At 42.2% G+C, this 23,531-nt stretch overlaps 2 protein-coding genes across 3 annotated transcripts in view; both read left to right on the top strand.

The window, feature by feature from the left end:
* The window catches only part of LOC145314997 (organic cation transporter protein-like), a 32,123-nt gene extending 9,382 nt beyond the window's left edge, over positions 1 to 22,741 (top strand). The window contains exons 14-18 of the mRNA XM_080155065.1: positions 17,019 to 17,136; positions 20,716 to 20,802; positions 20,957 to 21,019; positions 21,326 to 21,398; positions 21,925 to 22,741. Coding sequence (XP_080011191.1) covers positions 17,019 to 17,136; positions 20,716 to 20,802; positions 20,957 to 21,019; positions 21,326 to 21,398; positions 21,925 to 22,067 — 484 coding nt within the window. The 3' untranslated portion in view covers positions 22,068 to 22,741. The remainder of the gene's footprint in view (positions 1 to 17,018; positions 17,137 to 20,715; positions 20,803 to 20,956; positions 21,020 to 21,325; positions 21,399 to 21,924) is intronic.
* Positions 5,596 to 7,774, top strand: LOC145314998 (uncharacterized). 2 transcript variants are annotated; one of them, XM_080155067.1, is made up of 5 exons: positions 5,596 to 5,728; positions 5,968 to 6,024; positions 6,445 to 6,485; positions 6,819 to 6,956; positions 7,337 to 7,774. In XM_080155067.1, exons 2-5 carry the CDS (start codon positions 5,986 to 5,988, stop codon positions 7,473 to 7,475), a joined length of 357 nt encoding a protein of 118 aa, XP_080011193.1. In that variant the 5' UTR covers positions 5,596 to 5,728; positions 5,968 to 5,985; the 3' UTR covers positions 7,476 to 7,774. The 2 variants fall into 2 exon arrangements, with proteins under 2 accessions (XP_080011193.1, XP_080011194.1); XM_080155068.1 differs by lacking the exon at positions 5,596 to 5,728 and having other exon boundaries at positions 5,954 to 6,024.
* Positions 22,742 to 23,531: the final 790 nt, after the last annotated feature.

The raw sequence follows: 23,531 nt of genomic DNA, 5'->3' as shown, positions 1-23,531 counted from the left end.
TAAGCCTTGCTGGCTCCCTTAGACCTGACCGACCCAGCAGCCTGATTTGGCACAAACTTACCAAATCTGCGCCGTCCATCACCAGAACAAGTATCTGCCACCTTTTCAGGCTTGTCCGTAGTAGGCTCAGTCCAACTGTCTATCTCCGAACCACTCTGATCACTGGGCAGACGATCCCTGGAATCAAGCTCAACTTCAAGACTCACGTTGCCAACATCGTCCTCATCATCATATCCAGGCTCATACCTGGGGGATTCTACATCATACTGCCTCCTGTCATCTCTTCTATACACAACATGCCGCCGATTAGATCTGCCAGCTTCCAACATCTCAACAGACGGTTCACGCTCCTCCCGCCGAGGTGGGGCAGACGGCCGCTGATACCGCCTTTCGTTTCCATCTCCATTTCCTGATAATAATCAATAATTAAATATTAACATTTTAATATTTTAATATTTTAACATTTTTCATATATAAGACGACATTCAAAACGAAATACTTTACATAAATTATATTTATCAGGGATGCCAAATTTTAATTACTGTTTTCCCGATAACGCGAAAATTTGACGCAATTACACAGTCTGCCTAGACAACCAACACACAGCAATCCAATAACCACCCCAGCAGCACCCATCACCGCCATAACAAAATGCTGCCAACTATTAGTCAACCAATCAATTGAGGAATTATACAAATGTACAAACCAATCTTCTGTCACCTCTACAACAAACGCATTTGAATTAGCAGCCAATTCCGAAAGTTTAGCCTCTTCCACAGACTCCAACACCTGTCCTTTCTCTCCCTTATCCAGCAGATGCTCAAAATTCAATGGTACCTTCAACCAACTATCCTCCAGCCGTTTAGTCTGAACCAGCTGCATTCCTGCCCCCTTATTGCCTAGATATAATCCAGGTTTAACTCTCACGAATACTGGATTTTTCCTACACTCGACAACCATTAACAAGGAAACATTTTTAACTAATCTTGTGAATGGTTCTACAGCAACAATTCTATCATCCATAAACAGAGAAAAATGACCAAGATAACACGGCAAATCTGCTCCTATAGTCACATTCAACCATCTTTTTTTACATACAGACACAAGCTCCATCTCCCCCAGATGTTGTACCAACAAATTTCCGACTTGCTTGATGTTGGAATGAAACAAATTATTCTCCCAACACCCCTGTTCTGCCTGTAAAATCCTTTCCACTTGATGATAGGAAGAAGTTAACTGTAATAATAAAGCACCATCCTCCTCTTTTTTTCGCATCCAAGGAAAGAAATTCTTTTTAGCAGTTGTAATCCACAAAACTACATCAGGAACGTTGGTATGAAAATAATGCAAATCAGTCAGAAAGTCAGAAAACTCCACTTTTTTCCCCAGTTTTAATCCCAACGAAAACTGTGGAGAAATCGCCAACCAACTTTGGCCACCCTGATTATTAGCATCATCCGCCATATTAGAAAATGTAAACAAAGTTAAATTTACAATTTCAACAGTCCGAAAATAACTAAAATAACGTCTATCTTCCTGTGATCTATTGTGAACTATCACTCGATCAAGCCCAAGCCGCAGATCAGACTCCAGACAGTGTGCCCCAATGAACTGGTCCTCAAGAAAACAACTGTTATCAGGTAACATTGAAATTTGTATATTTTTCAAATAACTTGTAATCTGAACTTCTTGAAAAGTATTAGGCACAAAGGTATTATTTAAATAAATACCATCTCCTCTGCACTGAGGGTCAATCCCATACGTCATCATATCATCATACAGGATGCTACCATTTATGAAATAAGTCAGTGACCGGTCATAAAACGCTACTGGCAACCGTCGTCCATCTATGTCTAACACCCTCTGTTCCTCCATCCTTTTACAATCTTCACTAGAAATTAACTCATCACTACTAACAACAGCTGGTGCCCCTAAATGTAGATGGCTATATTTGCCGCAATACCAGGTGTGAACCGTTCTGTCGACGTGACATTGTACCGCGGGCAAAAATCTCACTCCAACTTTTTTTAACAGATGACCGCTGACTGTTCCATTAAACTCATGCTGACCAAATACTGTACATTCTGAAGCCCTCAACTCAGGACCGTCGCCAACACACTCCTTTACTTGCACAGATATCACATCAGCACCACAAGGTAACAAACACAATCCCCAAATTAAAAAATATTTACCTGATTTAAATTTATTATTATGACCAGACATTATTAGCTGATAACTGTTCACCAATTCACCCGCAAATATCAACTGATTTAGCCTTTCATTGCAGGGCAACTTTCTACCTACTAGCTTTGTCAGCACATATTTGTTATTAAAATAATCAAATAACAATTCATGAACTCTTATTATAATATATTTTTTTTAAAATATTTATATGTATTTTAATAATATTTTTTTTTTTTTTTCAAAAATAATTATTATCAGCTCTCCTTTCCCTACTTTCTCCATCCTCGAGTTCCTATCTGAACATGTACCACAGGACCCCCTACCTGAGATCTTAACCTCCTCCCAGTGTCCCATAAATATTTCGCCACCCGTGATCCACTTTTCTTAATTGTAACTAATTTTTCAGGTGAAGATTGTGGCGGCGCCGTAGTCAAAAACGATTGTTCCGATGGAAGCTCAACCTCGTCAAAATTACCCTCAGCTACAGGAGCAGGCACCACAGATTCATCTGTCACTCCCACCTCTACTCCTTCACCTACAGGTATAATTTCTCTATTCTCATTCTCTGAAACTCTGTCATTATCAACCTCAACCTCACTCTCCTTCTCCTGAATCTCGTCACTCTGTCTTTCCTCTGCCAACTCAAAACCATCATTTTCAGATGACAAATACACAACATCTTCACTCTCTCTCTCCTCTACAGTTTCTTTCTCTACAGGCATATTGTCAACCTCCAAAAATATCTCATCGGACGGACAAATTTCAGGTAAAGGAAAAACGTTAAAATTAACCTCCTCCCCTAGAACTTCCGTTCGAGCATGAATTTTTCGAATTTTATCCCTAGCTACAACCTGATTTTTCTTGATGGGATTATTCCCAAAAGGTGCCAACTCATACAATGCATCCGAAAATTTCTTAACCACAATAAAAGGCCCTCCATAGAAAGACTGTAATTTCTTGGACACGTCAGTTTTTACAATATTAAAGAAAGCATAACAAACATCTGTAACTCTTAATGCTTCCCTCTGTACTCTGTGTTTATTTTGAACCTCTAAATATAACTTGGATTTTGTAGAAATTCTCTTAATTACATCCTCCATATTTTTCAGAAATTCCAAATACGACCGCGAGGATGAAGATTCAGCAGACGGAACTGGTGATAGGAAATCGAGAGGAATACGTGGCTGCCGACCAAAAACCAGAAAAAATGGAGAATATCCAGTTCTAGTACTCTTGGAACAGTTAATCACTAACGTAGCCAAAGGTAATTTTTTAGCCCAGTCCTTTGTTCCATGATTTTCATCTACTTTCAAAGCAGCATACAAACTTTGATTTTGCCTCTCTACAGGATTCGAATTTGGATTCCTGGGGGGAATTAGAACAGTATCCACCCCCAATCCTTTCATCACGCCTTTAAACACATTGCTTGTAAAATTTGTACCTCTATCCGATCTCAAAGCTCTAAATAAACCATAGGTAGGTACAAAATTTTCCAATATAGCCTTTACAGTTGTTTCAGTTTTAGCATCAACCAACGGACATGTAAAAACATATCTAGAAAATAGACAAACCATGATTAGGACAAATTTAACCGTCTGTCCCTGATGATAACATGGAGTCCAAGGTCCAACCAGATCTACGGACATATTAGCAAAAACTTCACTACTTTGAACAGAATGAGTTATAGGTGAAACATGTTTAGGATTACTTCCAGCCTTTTTCAAACATGTAATACAACTTCGTATTCTCGATTCCACAAACTTGTTCACGCCAGGCATAAAAAATCTCTCATTTATTTTACGTATTGTCTCCTGCACACCTCTATGTCCAGAACCATATCCACCATGAGCTGAATCAAATATATCATTGTATAAAGAAAGAGGCACTACAGGCCTCTCGACGAAACCCCCTTCGGCCAAAGGCTGTCTGAAAATTACAACCCCCTCTAGCACATACATGTGGCCAATAAGATTGTACAATAGTTCTTTTCTGCCCGATAACTCCGCCCTCTCATAAGACGACAACTGTCTCCTTTCCAATATCCATAACCTTATTTCATTTAGGATCTCGTCCTGCTGAAGACTACTTTGCCAGACAAACTCAACATCCGCCTCATCCTCTGCAGAATGTACCTGCATAATAGAGTAGATTTGATCCAGAAATGGTGAATCATCCAGGTAAGGATCCAAAATTTTATTATCTGTCTCTCTACACTCCTGACAATCCTTCAGTCGATGATTCTTACAATCTAACTCAGTTCTCGACAAATAATCTACGTTCACATGCTTAGTCCCCTGTCGATGGATAACTGTAAAGTCAAAACTTTGCAAGAAAGTTATCCATCGATAGGTGACACCGTTTATTGATCCTTTAGCCCAACGTTTATAATGCACTAGTGAAATACTGTCTGTCCGAACCAAAAACTCACGAAACCTACAAAAGTGTAAAAAATTCTTTAATGCATATACTAATGCACCTAATTCTCCTTTATAGGAAGGATAATTTTGTTCTGCAGCATTACACTTCTTACTACAGACACCAAACACTCTCTCCACACCATCCTGTTCTTGCGAAATAATCCCTGCAAAATACTGAGAACTATAATCTACATCCACAATAAAAAGATTAGGATTATCCCATTGAGGATAGCCTTTACACATTTCAGTCTTGAACATTTCCATAAATTCAGTCCATACTCTGTTCAACTCTTCTGTCCACTTTATTATAGTGTCATTCCTGTGACTATCCAACATGCACGACCTCTTGGCATAATCAGCAAAATATCCTCTGTAATAATTAGTAAATCCCAAAAATTTCTGCAACTCCTTCCCTGTTCTAGGCTTGCCCCAATCCTTAATCCGTTCCAGATATGCAGGATTCATTTTCAATCCATCGGCACTAATAATATGTCCCAAATAATGGCATTCTCTAGTCAATAAATCACACTTATCTAAATTTAATTTCAGGTTGACCTGCCGAAGAACTTGAAACAGTGCCTGCAGATGCTCTACATGTTCCTCTGGACTTGATGAAAACACGATCAGATCGTCCAAGTAGCTGATACAGAATCCATACATACCTGGCAAGATAGACAGCACCTTATCCATCAGAGCACAGAACAGGCTGGGTGCATTACACAACCCAAATGGCAACCTGTTAAACAAATACATCCTGTTTGCTGCACTAAAAGCTGTCAACGGTTTAGAGTCTTCATCCATAGTCATCGAATGGTAGGCCGCTGTCAAATCAAGAGTACTGAACACCTTGCCAGAACCCAGCTTCGTCAGATTATCCGAGATCAGTGGCAGCGGCCACGCCACCCGCTTAGTCACGTTGTTGAGGTTGCGGAAGTCGATGACAAACCTCAACTTAGCCTCTGCTCCAGATGCAGCCTTCTTTTTCACAGCAAAGATAGGACTGGACCAATCCGAGAAACCCTCCTCAATAATGCCAGCATCCAGCCATTTGGTCAACTGTTCCTTCAATTTAGCGTCGTACTCTGGATTCAAAGGAATATTTCTGGCCTTCACAGGTTTAGCTCCAGGTAACAATTCTATATTATATGTCATTAATCTACAATCACCAATATCTGAATCATTCATTGAAAAGATATCAAAATTTTCCAAACAAATTTTAATAATCCTGGGTTTCAATTCTGGATTTTCCTTAATCATCTGGTTTTCATCTAACTTCAACTTTTGAATAATAAACTGTACCCGTTCATGCATTTTTTGCCCCGACAACTTTTCTGGCTTATCCAATTCATTAATTGTTTTATTACAGGTAACATCTTGATTATCCATGATGAAACAATGCCCCATCTTCACATTTCTCAGCAAGGTAATAGGTTTTATTGACGCATTAACCACATTAACCACACAGGACCCATCTTTCCGTGGCTGATACACCCCCTCAATAATCATAATCCCATTGCCACTTGTCATCTTAGAAGAATTAGGGGACACGTACCAAAGCCCATCATTCTTTAATCCAGTCACATGCACCAGGATAAAAAATAGTTTTATCCAGCAACTTCACATTATACTTCGTTGAATATAACTCTCCAAACCCACCCCCCTCCTTTATCCCTGGCAAGGTAGGTTTAGATGGAATTTCAGAATTCATTCGTCCGGACAAAATAGGAATTTTCTGTATCTCTGCCACCACCTGTTTCTGTAAACAGGAATTAATAGGAACAGATTCCCCACAAAATTCAAACTTATCTTCATCCAAACAAATATTAATTTTATTCTTTTTCAGGAAATCAGATCCAAGATTTACCAACCTACTCGTCACCTCAGGTACATAAAATATCTCCGTAAACACAGCTTGAGTTCCAGCAAATCTAAATTTCAACTCAACATATCCAATAATATTAACTTTCTTTAAATCTACTGAATATGCTGATAATTTAGCAGGACAAAACTCAACTCCATGTTTATCAAGAATTTCTCTAGATATCAAAGAATTAAAATTATTTCCTGTATCAATAATTCCTAACTCCTTCACCGGAATATCAGCCCCAGGCACAAGAAATTCTAAATCCGCACAAATAGGCATTTTCGTTATCTTCAAAAACTTCACAATCTCTTGAAAACACTAGTCATTATAATTAATATATCCATATATTTTAGATATACATCATTCCACTACACAGCAGTCAGCCCCTCATCTGTCACCAGCCGCCAACATACTGTTCAATTTATGAAATCCTGTACATCTCCCAAACTACCAGCATCACACAGCTACACTCCAAGTTTTTTTTTATACAGGTAAGTACCTCTCGAAATATTCAACCTTGCATAGGTACTTATCAAAAAATAATATATAGTAGATATATATATATATATATAAATATATATATATAATGTTTTCATTAACACGATCACACCTTGACTGACGAATAAACAAGACAGTAATGCTTTATAAAGTTGAAAGCAATAATGCAAATACAAGACAGCAAAATTAACTATTTACAGTACTATAGCCTATATAATGAATATGAATAAAAGAACGATCTATAAATTTCATCCTAGAATGAGATTTATACATCAAATCAATCATATCCATTACATAGGATATTGCTGGAAATTGTTTCTGGCTATGTCAGCAATCATAGCCTCATACTGTTTCTCATCTCTGCTCTTTTCAGAATCCACAACAGGCCCCACCTGATTGCCCCACCTATCCACAACAGGCCCCACCTGATTGACTGTCTTCTTCAGAAACTGCTCAGGTATTACCCTATTATTAGGCACTCCAGGACCCTCTTTCTTTTCGCTACCGGCTGAGAAAAACTTAGCTTTGGTCTTTCCTATGCGAGAATCAGGAGCTGGCGGCTTGCCATCTCTCTTCTGCCAGCAACTAGCCACTACATGACCTTTTTTCCCACAATACCAACAAATCATAGTTTTAGCCTTCGAATTCAGAGCCCCAATCACGTTCTCAACCTGATCCCAAGGAATATCATCATCCCCTTCAATCCACGCATTATTATCGCCAATCTCAGTCCTGCCCTCCATATCAGATACATGCACTTCACTGATTACAGGCCTAGCTTTCACCTCCCTAGAATCCTCTAGCCTCAACCCTTCCATATCCTGAGAATAACAGGACGTTACATTTTCAGGTGATACGTGTCCAGAACGAGCCCAGCTTACATAATGCTGACCTCTGCGAATCAAATAAGTCAAGAAAGCACTGTAATCTTCCAGGTAATGCATAGATTCAATGAAATTAGCCATATCTCTAGCTAAATCAGAAAACAGCAAATTCTTAGCCACATTATTATAGAAATCACGCCAAGATTGTCTAGAAATTTGACCAGGATGCATAAGCCTAAACAGACGCAATTTAGCATTGAAAAACACATCCACATTCTGACCACTCTTTTGTTTCAGGGCGTAAAAGAATTCGGTAGCCGACTCTGTATCAGCAAAGGGTATCACCAACCTTCTTATCAACAGGTAATAACCTAAAGCACTTAAGGAAGCATTAGCCTCCGGCGTAATCAACCTCCCCATCTTCTTCCCTTTACACTCAAAAATCCTATTGTACAGGATGTCCTTGAAAAGCATAGGATCCTCCAACTTTGCGAACCTAGCAACCCTCCATAAGGATAAGAAATAATCCTCAAAATCAATATTTCCATCCCAAAATGGAGCATCCCGCACAAAATCACTATCCCACTTGACTCCTCTTACAAGACAAAACTCCTTAAACTGCTCCTCTACAGTCTGTTGGCTTACACTACCGCCGGCCACCTTTTTATAGGCCTTAAGCACTTCAGCCCTTTCCTCAATTAAAGGAAATATATCCAACAATTGATTTTCATATTCGGTCAGACAACTCTCACGAACATTCATCCAATTTCCATTCCCAACAGGACCTAAAAACTCAATCTGCGAAAACTTCAAATGTCCAGGAGCACTTTTCCCTCTTTTAGCCTCAAAATTTGTAGAATCCAATTTAGCCTCCACACTCAAACGATTAATGAAAGATGTATTAAACGAATCATCCCCCGTCGCCTTGACTGCAGATACACTAGCCCCCATACTTGTCTCATACAAAAAACCGCTAATATCCCCATCCACTGGCAATTGCGCCACCTTTTTCTTAATAGTAGCCAAATCAACATCATAACCTAACTTTTTATGCTCATCAGAGTTCTTAAACTCTTTCACCTTATTCTCCAGCCGTTTATTCGCCGCCGTTAACTTATCCACCTGATCTTTGACAGTCGTATGCTCCTGCAACATTGCCCTAACATATTTTTTTATGCTTTCAGGCACAACGTCATTCTCCACCTCGCCCAACGCCAACTCCACATTCGCATTGGCACCTGCACCAGCATCCTCAGCCGCAGCATCCTCCTCCTCCCAATGTTCGGGAGTTCCATCATCATCCTGACTGTCATTCTCCCGAGGACGTTTAGGCGGCCGTCCACGCTTGCCTTCAGTTTTACCCCGCTCTCCTTTTTCTCCATCAGCCATATCCGAGCACTGGAACTAGATCCGCCGTGAAATTTAGATCAAAAGAGTTAAAGAATGAAATTCCACAGAAACCTGAAATATAAATCAAGTTAGAAATATAAAAATTAAAACAAAACTGTGAAAAATCCGAGATAAAAAAATATCTCAAAAAGTGAGTGACTTCAAATTAAACACCACTTCCCCCACCCTTAACTCAGCAGCAGGTCTAAATAACACGTAGCACAATAAGACTGCGCCAAATGTGATATAGACAAACAGCATAAGCTAATGATAGAGTAGACTTAATGTTCAATTCAAAATGCAAACAGATTTTCAAGTATTTATTATATTGGATTAAATGCAGTTTTTGAGTAAATAAGATTATATATTGATACTATATTTAGAAATGATTAAATATGTTAATAAGTCAAAACTACTGATTATTCAAAGCTGGATAGTTCTGAAGTAGCAGGATGTCTGTCTGTATATCAGGACACCAAACAACAGGATGACTGTCTGTTTAATTAATACAATGTATTAATTAACTATGCACTTTGAAGGGGTAGAATATCTGCCTATGCAAACTATCTAAAGTAGTAGGATGTCTGTAAATAGCTGTATTGGTCTTAATAAAGACTCGAACCCAAACCAGATAATGTTCTGTGTTAGGACTCTCAATATCAACTGACTTAAATATATTTTCTCTTTATTCTTTCTGAGAGCAATTAAAGAGCAATTAAGAGTAACAATTAACATATGGTCTGCAAACTTAAATATATGACATCACAACATAAATATATGACAGTAGCAATTCTGTAAACTGCCTGTCCGTCTGGTTGTCGTATTACCACAACCTCCCCTTCAAGGGTTGCGGGGCTCTCGAGCCACCAGGCCTTGAACCTGGGGATACGACAACCTATGTCTGCGCAGGACAGGCTCTTCCTGGGGCACAGCTCGGTGGAGGACAGCTCGGGCTACACAGGCTCCACGGGACACTCGTTGCTCTGTCTGGCTGTGGTTGGATATCAGCATTGTCAACTCCTGGTTGGCCTCCAGGCGTGGGTTGGCGACGGCCAAGCCCCGCCGCTGGAAATTTTGCCTCGTCTGCAGGACTAGCTCTGCCTCAGCGGGTAGCTGGACACGGAGGCCTAGGCTAACTCTGGTGGTTCCCAAGGGGGGAATGACGATGGAGGAAGGCGCATAAAATTCCATGGGGGCGCCTGCTTGATCCAGGTTGCTTGGCCTCCTAGCTCCTACCCGGATGGGGATGGCTGTCATCAACAGGGGGCACATGGCTTCAGCGTCGTCCTCTGGGGCTGCCTCTTCCATTGCCGTGGCCGCTTCTCCTCCTACAGGCTCGCTGCTGGCCGGCAGGTTCTCCATGTCCGTATCAGGATTCCAGATGGCATCTCTGGGTGGCTCTGGAGCTGGCGGCGGCGGCGGTGGTTCGTTGGGTTGCTCCTGCAGGTTCTCTTCTACTGGGTCACGGTCCTGGCCGCTAGGCTGTGGGGCGGCTGCGGTCGGCTGGTACACTGGGAACTGTCCTGGGTCACTCGCTGGGGGCGCCGCAGCTCCGACCGGCAGCTCGGTGGCATCCTCGTCGCCGTCCAGGTCGCCTTGAATGTCTGTTGGAATCTGGTGGGCAGTCACATCTCCAGTGTATTTGCACAGTCGGCCTACATGCGCGGTAACTTCCGAGATCCTGGCGATTGGAGAGGCAGGTTTGATGACATAATGGACTTCTGTAGCTTGCCTCACTACCTTCCAGGGGCCAGTCCATCTCTTGGTAATCTTGGCTGCCTTCCCTGGCACCAGGCGGGGGGCCAGGTACCAGACCAAGTCTCCAACCTCATACTTGGCCGTGCCTTCGTAGGCTGCCGCGCTCCTCCGGATGGCTCCCTCCTCTTTCTGCTGGATGGCATCATACACTGCATGGTAGCGTTGCAGGAGAGCTTGGACGTTGGCTGGAACCGAGGCATATTCTGTGTCTGGCAGCCGGAGCACCATGTCCACCGGAAGTTTGGCCTCTCTCCCAAAGTAGGCCAGGAACGGGGTCACGCCGGTGGATCTGCAGGCCTTGGTGTTGTAGGCGAAGGCAATGGCAGGCAAGTGTGGCTCCCAGTTGTTGTCGTCTCTGTCTAAGAACAGACGCATGCCTGTATTGAGCGTCCGATGGAACCTTTCCACTCGGTTGGACTGCGGGTTGTAGGGTGGTGGATGTGTCAGGCCAATCTCAAGCTTGGAGGCCAGCTCCTGGAATACCTGGCCGGTGAACTCCATCCCATTGTCGGAGTGGATCTTCAGGGGGCATCCGAACGTGGCCAGGTGGCGGTGCAGCAGGGCTTCAGCTACCGTGAGGGTGCGCTTGTTGGGGATGGCGTAGAGGCTGACAAACCGGCTGACAGGTGAGGATATAGCGGTTCCCGGCTGGGGTCTCTGGCAGTGGCCCCACCAGGTCAATAAACAGGACTTGCTGTGGATACCCCTGGCGGGAGGGCACATGTATCACCTGCTTCAACCTTTCCTTGGTAACCTTCTGGACACACTCAGGACAAGTCTGAACCATCAGGCGGACGTCACGGGCCAGGTTGGGCCACCAGAAGTGCATGGCAACGCGGGCGATAGTCGCGTCCATTCCAAAGTGCCCGGCCATGGGGTCCCATGGGCTAAAAAGAACGCGTCCTGCTGGAGGGCCGAAGGCAGCAGGTATCTTGTCCTTTCCCCTGTCAGGGTCTGGTCAGTGGTGGTGAGGCAGCCATGCTCGTCAAGTCCCAGGGCTGGGAAGCGGCTGGCGTACTGCTGCTCGTCTCGTTCCTTGCCGCGCAGCTCAGCCTTAGTTGGGGCTCTGCCGTCAGCCACCCACTGGCGGACACGGAGCAGGAGAGGGTCCTGTGTCTGGGCTTCTAATACTCTAGCTGGGTCCAGTCGTGCGGCAGGGGGCCGGCTAGCTGCGGACTCCCCTAGCTGGCAAAGGTTGTGGATATACTCAGCCTGCTCTGCTAATTCTTCGGCGCTAGCCGTCGGCATGTTGGCGTCCTCCCGGCGGCTGAGGGCGTCGGCGTTGGTGTTCTGGGTGCCAGGACGGTGGCAGACAGTGAAATCTAGGGCCGCTAGCTCCTCCTGCCAGCGGGCCACCATCCCTGTGGATGTGTTCAGTGACTTCATCTGCAGCAAGGCTGAGGAATCAGTGTTGATCTGGAAGCTGCGGTAGGACAAGATGCCGTGAAATTTCCGGATTCCATACATAATGGCGGCCATCTCTCCCTTCCAGGACGGGTAGCGAGTCTCGGGGTCGGTTGTCTTGCGCCCCACGGCGGCAATCAGCCTCTCCTTGTTGTCCTGGCATTGACTCAGAATGGCAGAGATGGCGCGGCTGCTGAAGTCTGTGGTGAGCTGGAATACCGCCGGCAAGTCAAACCTGGGCGGCGCTCGGATGGGGGCTTGACGGAACTTGTCCTTGAGCTGTAGCAGCTGGGCTTCCATCTCAGGCGTCCAGGCTAGGGTCTTGGCCGTCTTCTGCCGATTCATCTCGTAGGTGAGGTCGGCATACTCTGGGATGAACAGGCGGTAGTATCCAAAGAACCCCAGAAGCGCCAGCAAATCCTTGGGGGTGCTGGGGGCCGGCCAGTCCAGGATACGGTCAATATAATCCTCTTGCATGGCTATCCCCTCACGGCTGAGGGTGTGGCCCAGATAATCCACCTTGGCTCGGAACAGCTTGGTCTTAGCTGGCTTGAGGCGGATTCCTCCCCTGCGGTGGGCTTCCAAGACCTCCCGGAGCCTAGCCAGGTGGGCCCAGGTATCCTGGTGGAAGGTCAGGACGTCGTCAAGGTATGACTGGAGGTTGGCTGTGCCTAGTGGATTTAGGACCCCTGCAATAAATCTGGAATAGACAGACGGTGCCGTAGCCAGGCCAAAGGGCATCCTTTTCCATTGATACAAGCCCCTGGGGGTGGTGAAGGTGGTGCAGGGTCGGCTGTCCTCAGACACACGGATGGTGTAGTACGCGGCCACCGCGTCTAGGGCACTGTAGACGCGGTGTCCTCCAGCTCGTTCTACCAACTGCTGGATCCTGGGCAGAGGGTAGCTATCCAGTTCCAGGCACTTGTTGAGGGCTCTGTAGTCGACGGCCCAGCGGGTGCTCCCGTCCTTCTTCTTGATGGGCACCAGGGGGCTGCTCCAGGCGGAGTCTGACGGCTCTATGACTCCCTCTTGTAGCCAGGTGTCCAGTTGTTTCTCCAGCTCAGCCTCCTGCCGCGGGTTCAGATCCCTAAATCTCTGGCGGATCGGCTGGGTCCCTGGCTTGAGGCGCAGCTGCAGCTCGACTACGTCCGTGCAGCCGGGGGTAGAATTGGAGAAGACGTCCCTGTATTCTGATAACAGGGTCCAAACCTCCTTCTTGAGCAAGGGGTCCTTGCGCAGGAACTCGTTGTCTTCCATCTCAAGGGCCTCCCACAACTCCTGCATATCTGGGGGCTCAACAGGCTCTTGGAACGAGTGGAGACGCGGGGGAGGCTTATCAGAAACCTCTAAAATGTCAGGCTTGACTAGCTCCCCAGCCACTGGGAGGCCAGCGTCCAGCAGGAGGGGCGTCTCCCCTTCATTTACCACCAGCACTCGAAACACACTGGCGGAGCCAGGCCTGTGGGCATACAGGCCTTCTGGGATGACAAGATCCTCCCCAAACCTCTGTTCTGGGGCAGCTAGTTGGATGGCATCCTTGGTGCGGTGTCCTACTAATTCAACAGGGACAGCCATGACACCGCGGCCAGGCAAGACCAACCGCTTGGCCGTGCGGAGTTGGGGTGGCTGGCCGTCAGTTGGAGTGACAGCGCTTAGCCTATACGTGGCTGGTGCGGGGTCAGCTTCGGCTCCGGGACCCACCGGCCGCGACTTGACGGGCTCGGCCTCGGGAGGGGCTGACGTGTCGGAGCCAGGTGTGGCTCTGAGGGCGTCCGGCCACGATTTGACGGGCTCGGTGCTGGGAGAGGCCGGGGCGCTGGGACCAGCCTGGGCTCCGTGGGCGTCCGGCCGCGACTTGACGGGCTCGGCGCTAGGAGAGGCTGATGCAGCGGAGCCATGGGTGGCTCCGGAGGCGGCCGGCCACGACTTGACGGGCACGGCGCCGGGAGAGGCTGATTCCTGGGAGTTGAGTGTGGCTCCGGGTGCATCAGACCGCGACTTGACGGGTCTGGACTCGGACTTGGCCGGCTGACTGGCTGGGGGTCCCAGGTAGAGGGGGCCAGGTGGACACGGCTGGCCGTTGATAAAGGTGTCGGCGGAGAAGATTGGTTCTGGAGGGCTGGCAATCTCAGGGAACGTTGTTGGCAGGTTCTCCAGCGGCACCTTGGGCACTGGGGGCAACCCCATGGCTAGCAGGTTGGTCCCCCTATGGGCGTTGAGCGCAGTGTCCACCCAGTGCGTGCCCTTCTCGACCACACGTGGCTGCTCTGGCAGTGGGCCTGGCAGAGGCCCCTCGTAACTCAACTCTCTCTCGGCTGTCTCCCGGTCAATGGGGACGCCACGGAGTGGGATAAACTCCCCACGCACCCACAAGCAAGGTGGTTGCATGTCAAAACAGAGCCTAGTTCCGAACTCCTTGAGAAAATACCCTCCTAGGTTCAGAGGGTGGGAGAGATTCCGAACCACAGTCACGTGGTACAGATGGAGTATAAGGGTGTGTGAGACTGCCATATATAATTCTTTCAATTTTCCTATTACCTGGAGGGGCTGGCCTTCCTCGTTAGCAGTCAGGATTTGGGTGTTGTCCGGAATCAACATGCGTTGCACGCCCATTGCGTGCATGAGGTGTTCAGAAATTACAGCAGACCCTGGTACACGGTTGCCAGAATCGATCATGGCATCAACCTGTACATGCTGGGCAGGGTCAGGAGTAGGAAACCTCACCCTGATATGGCAGGGGAAGTGGAGGTCCTGCCCTTGAGACAAGGGGGCCTCCCGCTCGGCTGGGGTTGACAGAAACTTCGGTGGTGGCCGAACCGCAGCTATGGTGGTATCGCTTACCATGGTGGCTTAGACTGTAGCTTCGAATCACTAGAGCTTATTAATTATCACTGGGTCAACAATTTTATATTTCTTTTTATCACTTGGTTGACATTTGTACACACTTATGTGTTGTTATCACTAGGAGCTCTAGGTGTGATTCTGGAAGCACTGGCAGCAGGGAATGTCCGTCCTGCAAGGTTCAGAGGGGTGACGGCGGTAGGGAATGTCCCGTCCTACAGCGCCGCTGGTTCGAATCCCGAAAATGGCGGCAGGGAATGGCCCGTCCTACAGCGCCTCGGGTTCGAATCCTGGAAGGCAGCGGCAGGGAATGTCCCGTCCTGCCGTGCCTGTGGCTCAAAATCTGCTGTCCGTCGCAGTGGTAGGCCTTACTTGTGTGCTGAAGCTTCGCAGCCACACATTGCCTTCTCAAGGAGACCAGCACCCAGCTGTCTGTCTCGTAGGTTTGGCCTGGGTGTCCTAAGGCTTGTCCCAGCTACACTTGCCAATTTAGACTCAGTTCTGTAGCCGTCTGAGCTAAATTATCCGATTACCGTGGCTGCGCACCTAGCGCTACTCCTACACGGTACGGAAAAAGCGTCTTAACTGGCGCTTTTAGCAGGCTAAATCTGCTTGCCGTAGGCCAGAGGCCCACATATTGCGTTCAAAATGATGGAAATTCGACCTAAAAAGGCCGTCTCACGGGTCAGTTGGCTTCTCAGTTGGCGGCTGATTGTCCCCTTACTTGCCAAAGGGTCCAATCAGAGGTAGAATAGGCTAATTTCTGTAAGGCTCGATTGAAACACGCTGACACCAAGTTATGGTAAGCCGAACGTTTCAGCTCACAGGGTTGCGAGTTCGAGTTCAACGAGCCTTAGCCTTGAATTATTCTACCAAAACAAACTAGCAGGATTTAGTCATACAGAAATTATATATTTAACTGAATAATATTTACAATGAATGTTTACTATATATATACAACAGATTATAACAATGGTTAGGTTTGAAGGGGGTGTGGGACGCTAGGGCTTAGCTCCCGGCGGTAGACAGGCTGTGGGGGCAGCTGTGGTAAAAGGGGAGGCAGCGCCTCCCGGTTGTATAATCGCGTGAGGGGCGCGTGATAGCTGCGTGTTTGAGTCCCTCCCCACATTTAGGCAGGCCAGTTTGACCGCTGGATAGCGGGGTCAACATCGGTCATGAGATAAATGGTGATATAATAAGATTAGTGCAGAGGGTTTGTTATGATAAGTCACAGCGTAGCAATTCTGTAAACTGCCTGTCCGTCTGGTTGTCGTATTACCACACTTAGTCATATAAGTCCGTATGTATATTTAACAAGTGTGTTTAAAAAGAAATCGTTATTACTTCTATGTGCTTCTATGGGTTGAGTCTTAGCTCAGCTAGGCAAAATAATATTATATGTAGCGAAGCTCCTTGTACTTAGTCATATAAGTCCATATGTAATATGTATATTAAACAAGAATGACAACATCCATAAAAGCGAAGCACTGAAACTGAAATCATCTTTCCAGTATGGCTCTTAACTTGTTTAGATCCGTTGAATTAGAACCGTTTGAAAGACATATAAAAATATCATGTATCGTATCCTTTCATACAATTATTTTCATTTTACAATCCACAGAAAACTGTATATAATACTATGATATATAAGTTTAAAAAATCACGAAACCTTTTAAAAAACAGAGTATGCTATGGATAATATGGGCCTCATTTATTGGTCAGATCGTTCATCCAGTAGGAGTGGATGGGGTGTTATTGTAGCTAGCTGTGAGCATCACTTTATAAGAGTAAATTAAATTGTGGTGCAACAACCAAATAATAATATATCGATATTCTCAGGGATGAAAGGATGTATGAGAATATGGCTGCTATGGCCGCTGTCGAGATTCCTGGATATGTCATCAGTGCTTTGGTTGTAGAGTGCTGGGGAAGACGACCAATACTCAGCTTTTTCCAGGTATAATAGATAGATAGTGTAACTTTGTATGGTGTATCTATCAGTGCTCTGGTTGTAGAGTGCTGGGAAGACGACCAATACTCAGCTTTTTCCAGGTATAATAGATGGATAATGTAACTTTGTATGGTGTATCTATCAGTGCTTTGGTTGTAGAGTGCTGGGGAAGACGACCGATCCTCAGCTTTTTCCAGGTATAATAGATAGATAGATAAAGGTGTATCCAACTATTCATCCATAGGCATCCAAGGATGGGGGTAAAGGAGTGCTTACCCCCCTCAAACGTTAAAACTCTCATTTTACCCCCAAATTTTTAAAAATACATTAGATTACCCCCCCCCCCCCCCTAGATATACCACACTTTTCTGGGATCTTGCCAGATCAAGTATCAACTGTGGGGAATACCAAAGGATGACTCCATGCAAAATTTGAGCCGGATCCGGCCAAAACCGGCCGGGATTTTTGTAAAAAACCGTTTTTTTCCGGTTTTTAGGGGGTATCTGTAAATCAAGCCCCCTCCTGGCTACGCCCCAATGATGATTCTTGCTTTAAGGTCTGATCTGAATTCCTCAACACTGAATATGACCCCTAGAGTTGAAAAAATGGTTAAAATCTGGTCTTTTGACCGGTTTCCGTCCATTTCCGGCCCAAAAAAAAATTTTTAAAAATCAAAATTTCATCTAAAATTAAAAAAAAAAATGCTTTAAATTACATTTTTCATTAATAATTTTTCAATAACCAAAAACCTTAGGTAATGAAGATAATTTTAGCAACTTAAAATGTGAAAAAAGGTTGAAAATTGACAAACTTGTGTCAATTTGAAAAATGTTGGTAAATCTTAAAAATTTGACGGATTTATACATACATTAGAATTTAGGTTGACTATGGTCTTTAAGACACGCCATATCCAATAAAATTGCAATGAGAAGGTCTAAATGTTTTTCTGAACCAAAATTCTACATACCCTGGCGGTTCCAGGGATATATCATTAAGGCCGTACGGCTGGCCAGAAAGCTTTTAACAGGTGGCCGACTAAAAGCCGGATTTGATAGTTATCAACCGTAAAAAGTAGCGATTTTCGTTTTTTTGGCCAAAACTCATGCAGGGAGTTGTTTTTTGGGATTGACACACAAAAGCAAGTTTGTACAACTTTTTTTTTACATACGCATTATCTGCCACGGGTGAACCGTTTGGCCGATGTGCGCCACCAAAGGCACGATTTTTGACAATTTTTCAAAAAATCTTGGTTTTTTGCCCCTTTAGGTGATGACGGAGCCGATTTAGCGACTTAGGACACTTCTTCATTAATGTTCAACTTTTTGAGGCGGACATTTCTTTACTTATGTATCATTCACCTCTGGCGGACCTTTTGGCCGTTATTTGTCGCCGAAATCGCAATTTTCGGCGATTTTGCCGTTCACGAGGTTTTAACGACCATTTTTGAGGGGAAGGAGTCATCCAATCAAGATAGCTCTGAAATACTTTTCATTTGCAAATTAAATTGGCTACATTTCATGTGAAGTAAATTTTTTTGTGCGTCCAACCGTTTTTGTTCCAGTTGAAATTTTAAAAAAAGGAAAACAATTACTAATTACACCAACCCCATAAAATGTATTTCCCCCCCACAAGAAACAAGTTTGGGTGAAATATTTTTTAAGACGCAGGCTCCTAATTATCTTATTATTGATTATAACACTATAATAATGAATTATATTATCTTACCATTTTTATGCATGATAATTATGATTATCTTATTATTATTATTCAGTTATAGTATTATAAGTATTAATTATCATATAATATAACCTATTACAAATCAATCAATAAATTATATTACATAACCTATTTTAAATCTATCAATAATAACTCATATTAATTATCATTATCTTTTTATTACTTATTATTTATGATTTTATCATTATTAATCATATAAAATATCTTATTACTAATTGATCAATACTTATTCATATTGTTAAAATTTTTTTTATAATGTAGTAACTATCACCATTTCTAAATTACTTTATTTGATTATCAATTGAACTTCCTAACCTAATACATATATTATAGTAATTTTTATTACTTTTTATTTTATAAATAATTGCTAGAGATGAATAATAAGTATTCAGATTTACAAAGTAATAATCATTAGAGATTAATCAGATAATTAAAAGATAAATTAAAAATTACCAAGTAGTAAATATCAGTGATTGAAATGTGCAATTAATTATCAAAATTATGATGTACTAACAATTAGTGTTAGTTTTAAAATTACAAGAAAAAAATAATTATAATTAAAAAGTAATAATTTTTAAATTTCAACTGGAACTAAAACGGTTGAACGCACAAAAAAATTTACTTCACATGAAATGTAGCCAATTCAATTTGCAAATGAAAAGTATTTCAGAGTTATATTGATTGGATGACTCCTTCCCCTCAAAAATGGTCCTTAAAACCTCGTGAATGGCAAAATCGCCGAAAATCGTGATTTTGGCGGCAAATAACGGCCATACGGTTCACCTGTGGCGGATAATGCGTAAGTAAAGAAATGTCTGTTCCAAAAAGTTGTACAAACTTGCTTTTGTGTGTCAATCCAAAAAACAACCCCCTGCATGAGTTTTGGCCAAAAAAACGAAAATCGCTACTTTTTACAGTTGATAACTATCAAATCCGGCTTTTAGTCGGCCACCTGTTAAAAGCTTTCTGGCCAGCCGTACGGCCTTAATGATATATCCCTGGAACCGCCAGGGTATGTAGAATTTTGGTTCAGAAAAACATTTAGACCTTCTCATTGCAATTTTATTGGATATGGCGTGTCTTAAAGACCATAGTCAACCTAAATTCTAATGTATGTATAAATCCTTCAAATTTTTAAGATTTACCAACATTTTTCAAATTGACACAAGTTTGTCAATTTTCAACCTTTTTTCACATTTTAAGATGCTAAAATTATCTTCATTACCTAAGGTTTTTGATTTTTGAAAAATTATTAATGAAAAATGTAATTTAAAGCATTTTTTTTTTAATTTTAGATGAAATTTTGATTTTTAAAATTTTTTTTGGGGCCGGAAATGGCCGGAAACCGGTCAAAAGACCGGATTTTAACCATTTTTTCAACTCTAGGGGTCATATTCAGTGTTGAGGAATTCAGATCAGACCTTAAAGCAAGAATCATCATTGGGGCGTACCCAGGAGGGGGCTTGATTTACAGATACCCCCTAAAAACCGGAAAAAACCGGTTTTTTATAAAAATCCCGGCCGGTTTTGGCCGGATCCGGCTCAAATTTTGCATGGAGTCATCCTTTGGTATTCCCCACAGTTGATACTTGATCTGGCAAGATCCCAGAAAAGTGTGGTATATCTACCCCCCCCCCCCTCAAACCTGGTAAACCTCTCATTTTACCTGTCTTAAAATATAAAGTTTTAACTTCCCTATATGTGTATACATGTATATCTATCTATATACTGGGAGGTGCTTTATGTATATGTGCTGGTTTTGTGCCTCTTGACTATCTATCTACCTATCCATATATTTATCCATCCATCTCTGTATCTCTGTATCATTCTATGTATCTATCTATCTAGGTACTGGGAGGTGCTTCATGTATATGTGCTGGTTTTGTACCTCTTGACTATCCAACAGTTAAATTGGGCCTGGCTTTAATTGGAAAGGTAATTGATTATTTTATCTTAATATTAGCGTTACATCTAATAAATGAAGCAATCTAAAGCCGTATGTCCGTTCGAGAACGTTGTATAAAATAAAACTTATTTATTTAAAATAATTAATTTCAAACTTTTACAAATTGATTGTAATCTATTTTAGATGGGAGTTAGCGCTGGCTTTGCCGTTGTTTATGTTTACACTGCTGAACTTTTTCCAACTAAGGTATGCGTATAATTTATAGAGTAGCTTTGCTTCTAATGTTGTGAATTATACAGCAAAATCTGTATTAATAATATCTATACAAATAAAAAATACATACTGCTTTGTATATACTTTATTATATGTAAGTTAAATAACGGAAATGTCTTGGCAAATAATTAAACTACCTAACTAAGTTAGGACTTTAACTCTTGTTATGACTTATAATTAAAAAGTTGGTTGTCTTTGAGTGTTATTTGACCTAAAATCAAAACCTAGGCGTAATATTCCATACTTTCTCTAGATATTAAAAATATTTATCACTTGTAGGTCCGCAATACCGCAATTGGAGTATGTTCCACTATGGCCAGATTTGGTGGCATTGTAGCACCTGTTCTTGGAGGTAATATTAATTTTTTAATAGCTTAAAACCTGACTGAAAAAAAACACCCTCTAGCCAGCAATACAACCTCTAGTCCTATTATAAAAATTAGTTTTTTGGTCATAAAGGTCTTGCTAAGCACTGAAAATTGATAAAGTTTTCAATTAAGGGAAACATCAGATAGGTCCCGGGATAGTTTTTAAATCTAAGTCTTGGAAGGATTTTAGTTTTTTCAATGTCCTTTATCCCAAAAACGCCAAAGCTGCAGTCACTAGTACAAAGTACTTCAGCGATAAAAATAACGAAACCTTTCATACAAAACTATAACATATAAATGGATATAGAATAGGTGGATATATTGACAGGGGGAAATTTGTCGCCAATCTAGGTTACTAATATGGAATTCATTTATTGGTCAGTTCGTTCATCCAGGGATGGGGTAATGGGGGTGGTTTATAGCCAAGTCTGTTATCAATTTATTAGATAACATAAAAACTAATGTAACATCCAAGCAATAATATATCGATTAACAAATATGTATTTTCAGATTTGGAAAGTATCTATTTGCCGCTGCCATTATTGCTAATGGGTGGTTGCAGCGTTGTAGCTGGTGGAGTGGCTGCGCTCCTACCAGAAACACAAGGAAGAAAACTTCCACAGACTATCCAAGATGCTAAAATGAAATCATAGTTTTCGAAAATGATTTCTTTTTTGATCTAAGAAACCAAAGCAAATAATAATGTAGAGATAAAAAATCCGAAAAGTAGCATGAAGAACAAAAAACAAATAAATCATAATATAAGGAAATGGTTGAGGACATTTCTTTATTTTTCATTTAATGCTGAAGGGGGGGGGGTACACCCTTTTGTTGTCTGTAATACACCCCCTAAAGCTAACACACACCTTTATACCACCTCGATTTTGGATCAAGGGGGGATGTCAAAATTGTAAGGGGGTGTCAATACCCCTCTTGCAAAATCCTCTGCTCGTCAATGATTTAGTTATATCTTTTTTTGTAAATTATTAATTTATGTTTTAAAAAGACAAAAAAATCTTCCAATGTAAATCACCGAATGCTTCAAAAATGTAAATAATAATCATTGTAAATATATAGTAAATTGATTTTAATGTAATTTTTCTCATTTTCATACTTCTTTTTACATATTCCTACTTGTTCTAATCATATACATTATATTCTTCATTTTTCATAAAATATTTTTAACAATATTTTTTAGATAGCTAGTCAAAAATGATGTTAAATTTTTAAAAACTTCTCTAAATAAGAAATGTATCTTATTTATAATTTATAAAATATTTGTATTGTATTTAAAAGTATCTTATTGAAATAAATTGTAATCATTTATTACTTTGATGTTTTTACTAAAACTAGTATCAGAAAAATAGTTATGCTATTTTGCTAAAATGTAAGGCAATATTTTCAATTTTAAATGAATAAAGAAAACGATTTAGTTTAAAATTATCCGCTATGTTTTATTAAAATTTGTTTGCTCTAACCATGCAATGGCCAGAAATTATATAATAATTTTAAAATTAATGTAATATTTTTTTCTAAATGAGATATTAAAAAACAATCAAGTTTATTGCTTCTAACATGTCTTTTTTTATTATATTGCCTTTTTAATCACTAAATCTCGCTCTATCCAAAATCACCAAACTTTTCCAATACATTTTGGAAGCGCAGCTACTCTATGATAAGTGTTTGTTCGTACGTCCGTATGTCTGGCTTTCTTATCTGAAATAACAGTCGTCCTTTTTCATAGATTGTATTGTTAATTTACAATGCTTTGATACTTAAGTGCATAATTTTTCTTGTTATTATAAAAGTTTGCCAACTTGTTGTTTTTTGGGGGTATAATTTATATTTTTCTTGGGAGGGTGACGTTACCCTTCCCTGGACCTATGAGAAGCTTTACTGTAAAGGGGAATTGGTTCAGCGTTTAGCAACATCCTTCACTATATACAGACAGATATCATATTACTTTTGATTATCTATAATTCTATGTAGACCAATGTCTCTCCGTCTGTCTGAAGCTTAGGATCTCGGTAACCGATCTACTATGCAGGGAATATATCTGGGGTGGTTTTAAGCTATTATCTTGGACGCCACTAGGAAAATATACAATATAATAACCA

Source organism: Acartia tonsa, chromosome 3, assembly GCF_053477335.1.
Source record: "Acartia tonsa isolate MP-2025a chromosome 3, ASM5347733v1, whole genome shotgun sequence".
Lineage (NCBI taxonomy): Eukaryota > Metazoa > Arthropoda > Copepoda > Calanoida > Acartiidae > Acartia > Acartia tonsa.
This window is presented reverse-complemented; position numbering and strand designations above follow the sequence as displayed.

Excerpts from the sequence above, each read along its gene's own strand:
- LOC145314998 (XM_080155067.1), top strand. The coding sequence starts at position 5,986 with ATGATGAAACAATGCCCCATCTTCACATTTCTCAGCAAG. Across the intron at positions 6,486-6,818 it reads CAACCTACTCGTCACCTCAG|ATATACATCATTCCACTACA; the intron begins GTACATAAAATA and ends CATATATTTTAG. Across the intron at positions 6,957-7,336 it reads CCAAGTTTTTTTTTATACAG|AATCCACAACAGGCCCCACC; the intron begins GTAAGTACCTCT and ends TGCTCTTTTCAG.